Here is a 5469-nt window from a genome sequence, read left to right on the forward strand (position 1 = left end):
GAAGGGAGAAAGGAAAGGAAAGGAAAGGAAAGGAAAGGAAAGGAAAGGAAAGGAAAGGAAAGGAAAGGAAAGGAAAGGAAAGGAAAGGACAGGAAAGGACAGGACAGGAAAGGAAAGGAAAGGATCTATCTGCTTTCTCATTGCTTGGTTTCCAGAGCCCAGAACAGTGCCTGGAGCATGGTTGGCATCCTAGTGTCATCAGCTTTTATTTAGGAATTCTGAGTCCTCTCACCTCTGTGGCATTATTTAGTCTATCCTTCAAAGCAGAGGCATGTGAAGGGAGACACACAGGCTAGTTCTCATGTTGAAAAGGCAGGATAAGACCAGGAATGAGGCTGTGGAGCTACTTACTGTCTTGGTCAGGTATGTCTTTCCCAAGGCATCCCAGATCTGTTCATCTGTATAGTTGCCAAAGGGATCTAGGTTGAATCTGCAGTATGATAAAAGACATATTCAGCAACATCACTCATCTTTGAAATTTCTATCCTATACATAGTAAATCACCAAGAATGGCTGAAACTAGGTGATTGTGACAGAGTTGGAAATATTTAGAGACACAAATGAAAATACCATGAGTAATAATTTATTGTGTTTCTCCGCCATCCATTCCTTCTTTTCCATAGCCCCCAAGTTTTGTTTGGTGATCCCACTTATCCTCAGCTCAAAGCCCATGTGATTAAGTGGATCAAATGTAGAAGTGGAACATGTGGTTCAGGAATAAGCCATTAAGCACATGCCAGTCCCTGGCCACAGTTCAGAGTGGGAAGGCAACTTCTCAGTGTATATCAGGACTTTAGAGGCAGTCACCAGAAAAGAGGTCTGTCCTTTCTCACTGGGTGGACCAGAAGAGGCTATTTTAGCAGCAGGAATGGGACACATGGAGCTTCCAGAGGCCTGCAGGCATAGAATTAACACAAAGCTGATCCTTGACTCTAACTATGGTCTTCCCCTGTACCCTGAATCAATAGAGACCTTTTCCAGCTTAAGTAATCTGGGGTTGGTTGTTTGGTCTTTTTGCAGTGGAGAGAACCCCAATTAATGATCCAAAGAGCCAATATTAGGATGACACTATTGTTAGGCACTGTCAAGTGAGTTTAAACTCAGAGAGACCCTACCTACAACAGAACAAAACTCTTTCCAATTCCGTATCGTCTTCATAATTGTTGCTGTGTTTGAGTCCATGGCTGAAGTCACTGTGTCAATCCCTCTCAATGAGGGCCTACCTCTTTTTTCCATGACCATGTGCCAAGCATGATGTCTTTCTCTAAGGAGTGTTTCCAGCTCACCTATTGTTAGCTACCACTGAGTCAGTTCCTGACTTTTTTTTTAAATGTATAATTTTTTATTTTATACTGGTTTACTTAAAAAAAGTTCATATACATTGTTTCTCACACTGGATCTTTCCCATTTCCTTTATCCACTCCTCCCTCCACCCATCAAATTGTAGGACCTATGATTAATGCCTCCTCAGCCTCAGCCTCCCACCCTCCCCTCCTTAGATCCTCATACATGTTGTACTACTTTTCTATTTCTACAGTAATGGTCTTATACAGTATTTGTCCTTGTGGGACTGGGTTAGTTCACTTAGCAAAATGCTCTCCAGTCCCTCCCAAATTAAGTAATTATAGCTCCTGACTCTTGATGACCCACACAGAACAGAACAGAAGGCTGCCTACTCCTGCACCCCCATGATACACACCATTGTGATTATGAGATTTTCATGGGCTGATTTGTAAAAGTTTGTATACATTATGTTTCACACTATTCTTCATTCACATTGTGTTTCATATAAGCATTCTCATGCATTATGTTTTATAAAATCAATCACCATTGGACCTTGCCCATCAATACCCAATCTTTTCAGGTCCCTGCTGGATCCTTCCCATTTCCTTCATCTCCTCTCTCCACCATGGGTTGATTTTTAGAAGCACTTTGCCAGGCCTTTCCTCCTCCTTTCTTCAATTTGGAAAGATGTGGCAAAATGGACCCTGCACATAGCAGCACACAAGTCTCCACTGTCAGGCAGGTGGTAGCTGTACTTGAAGTGAGTGGTCTGTGGATGGAGCCCAGGTCTTTCATATGCAACATGAGCATGCTATCATTAAACCACCAGGGCATCTGACCTCTCACTTGCCTGATGGTTCCAGAGAGCAGGACAGGATCTTGAGGGATAACCGAGAGCTTGGATCGCAGCTCCTCCAGGCTGATGCTGCAGATGTCCACACCATCAATGAGAATCCGTCCTGCCATGGGCTCCACCAAGCGGAAGAGAGCCACTCCCAAGGAGGACTTCCCTTTGGGACAAGAAGAAAAGAGCCTGTTGCCTGCCCTTCAGCAAAAGAGGACACACAACACGTACAGTCGACCCACTGCCCTCCATGACTCATTCTTCATCACCATGACCACTGAGAAGGCAGAAGAGCTTTGGGGCCTTTACTTAAAGTGGTGTCCTAAACCATGAGCATTTTTCTTCTTTTTTATTATTATTAATTTTAATGAAAGTTTACAGAGACTTAGGGTCTCCAGTCATTCATTGTTGCACTTTTCTCCCTGCCCACCCCCTCCTCCCGAATTCACTGTGCTCCTTAATAAGTAAAAGAAAAATTTTTTCATTGCTATGCAATCCCTCCCCACAAGTCCACTCCACTGTGCAGCCTTCATTCTGGACTCCTGTCATGACAACAATACCTAATCATCTATCCCTTTTAAACAGTTCTCTCCCTCATTATGAGCAGTTTTCTTACATCCTCCATCAAAGCTTACAAACAGAGCTATTTGATCAAATCCAGCCCATGTATTCATTTTGTATGATAAAAATAAAGTCACTGTTCTTTAAAGCCCTTGCCAGTATTAAAAACATCAAAGATCTTGCATATGAAAATTCTCTTGAAAACTGGCAACACTGGGACAGGTGTGTTTGGGCAAGAAGCTGCAGCTGAGTGGAACTATTGTCTTCAGATGGGACAACCCTCTTCTGTTTGCCCCAGTGCCCTCACACCCCATTCACACACCCGAAGTCTATTTCATCTATCTCTTATTAGACCAGTTCCAATCATGTTTAAATGTCCAGTGCCCAGAAGGGTAAAAGCTGTGTGTCTTGTTAAAATAACTACACTCATACATTTCCTGTGACCAGCACATATTATTTAAAAAGGAGGGAAATAAAGCTCACTGCTCAATAAATATCTGTTGAATGAATAGAGCCAACTGGACTGAGAACATCTCTAGGCAAGATTCCAGCTCTTTCAGTCCAACTGGCAGGTGAAAAACAACAATGGAGGGATACACAAAAGATTTTGTATATGGAAGTTCTTCACCTTGTGAGAGCTGGTGCTGCAAGGAGGTGCCACCTGGAAGAGCAACTCTGTCCAAGCTTCTCAAAACTAAGGGGGTCCCAGTGGCAGATCATAGCATCAGTTTATAACAAACCCAACCCACACCTACTGCCACTGAGACATATCCATCTCCGGATGACCTTCCATCACATTTATAAGACTCACATGCAAGCAAGATTCTATTGAAGATTACCCAAAAACAACTGGAGCAGCACATCAGCAGAGAACTGCCAGAAGTCCAGGCTGGGTTTAGAAGAAGGGGTCGTGGTACTAGGGATATTGTAGCTGATGTTAGATGGATCTTAGCTAAAAGCAGGGAATACCAGAAGAATGTCTATCTGTGTTTCATTGATTATGCAAAGGCATTTGACTGTGTGGATCATAACAAACTGTGGCTGACTCTGAGAAGAATGGGAATCCCAGAACACTTGATCGTTCAAATGCGAAACCTATACTTGGACCAAGAGGCAGTCTTGGGAACAGAGCAAGAAAACACTGCATGGTTCAAAATTGGGAAAGGCGTACACCAGGGATGTGTCCTATCTCCATACCTTTTCAACATGTATGCAGAACAGATTATCTAAGAGGCTGGGCTCTATAAGGAGAAATGTGGCATCAGGATTGGTGGAAGATCTATTAACAATCTGCGTTATGCAGATGACACAACCCTGCTTGCTGAAACTGAGGAGGACCTGAAGCACTTGCTGCAGAGGGTCAAGGACTGCAGCCTTCAGTATGGATTGAAGCTCAATGTCAAGAAGACAAAGATTCTCACCACTGGACAAATTGGCAGCATCAGGATGGATGGTGAAGAGATTGAGAATGTACACAGCTTTAGTCTGCTTGGCTCCACGGTCAACACTCTTGGCACCAGTAGCCAGGAAATAAAAAAAAATTTTAAAAAAACGTATTGCAATGGGAAAGTCTGCTGTTAGGGACCTCTCCAGGGTATCGAAGAGCAATGGTGTCACTCTGGAGACGAAGGTGCATCTGAAGGCCATGGTCTTTGCAATCACTTGTTATGCATCAGAGAGTTGGACAATGACTAGGGAGGATAGAAGGAAAATTGATGCCTTTGAGCTGTGGTACTGGAGAAGAGTATTGAATGTACCGTGGACTGCCAAGAAAACAAACAGATTCCTCTTAGAGAGGGATAAGCCAGGCTGCTCCTTGGAGGTAAGGATTCTGGGGCTTCGTCTGACATACTTTGGACATGTTGTAAGGAGGGACATGTCCTTGGAGAGGGACATCAGGCCTGGGAGGGTGGAGGGATGACGCAGGAGGGGAAGACCCTCTATGAGGTGGATTGATTCAGTGACTGGGGTAATCAGGATGGGTGTGTTGGAGGCAGTGTGATTGGCGCAGGATAGATCAGGGTTTAGGGCTGTTGTACATAGAGTCGCTACGAGTTGCAAGCGACTCGACGGCACATAACAACAACAACAACAAACCTTTGCAGGAGGAGACTGCCTCCTGTCTAACCTGGGAGATCAATCTAGTGGACTACTAAACCACAGCTCCTTTAATCTTTTCATAGACAGCAAGAACCAAGTCTGAGTAGTGTCTAAATAGTGTCTTAAAGAATGGAAGAGGTGGTATTTGTGCCAACTACCCAAAAAGGATAGAAGAGCAAGGGAAGGAAAGAAATAGAGGAGGCACGGAAAGGAGATGGTGGTTGATAAGAGAAGTTCATTAAGGGAAAGCAGGAAAAGGAAGACTCTGACCTCATTCTGGGCGTCCTGCTCTGCATCAATCAGCCTCCACACAGACACGGTCCTTGGCCTATAGCACTACTTTTCTGGATTCTATCTCTCTTCCCATCTCCGTTCAAATGTCATGACACAACCTGGATGTCCACAGCTCAGGTAGCCTACCAGTCCTGCAGCTCTTATAACATTACCTTGCTTATTTCCTTAATGTCATCATCACTAAGTGCAATTAATTTTTTCTCTTGGTAATTCAGTGGTTTAACATCTATCTCTCCCCAAGCAACAAATGCTGGCGAGGTTGTGGAGAAACTGGAACCCTGATTCACTGTTGGTGGGAGTGTAAAATGGCGCAACCCCTGTGGAAAGCAGTATGGCGCTTTCTCAAAAAGTTGCAAATAGAGATACCATTTGACCCAGCAATTCCA

At 44.0% G+C, this 5469-nt stretch overlaps 1 protein-coding gene across 1 annotated transcript in view; it reads right to left on the minus strand.

The window, feature by feature from the left end:
• ABCC11 (ATP-binding cassette, sub-family C (CFTR/MRP), member 11) overlaps window positions 1-5469 on the minus strand; it is a 107880-nt gene that overhangs the window by 3685 nt on the left and 98726 nt on the right. Inside the window, exons 25-26 of the mRNA XM_006882575.1 lie at window positions 2135-2294; window positions 352-430 (exon numbers count right to left, since the gene is read on the minus strand). Coding sequence (XP_006882637.1) covers window positions 352-430; window positions 2135-2294 — 239 coding nt within the window. The remainder of the gene's footprint in view (window positions 1-351; window positions 431-2134; window positions 2295-5469) is intronic.

This window comes from Elephantulus edwardii, unplaced genomic scaffold (genome assembly GCF_000299155.1).
Source record: "Elephantulus edwardii isolate Elephantulus edwardi_28Jun2011 unplaced genomic scaffold, EleEdw1.0 scaffold00021, whole genome shotgun sequence".
NCBI lineage: Eukaryota > Metazoa > Chordata > Mammalia > Macroscelidea > Macroscelididae > Elephantulus > Elephantulus edwardii.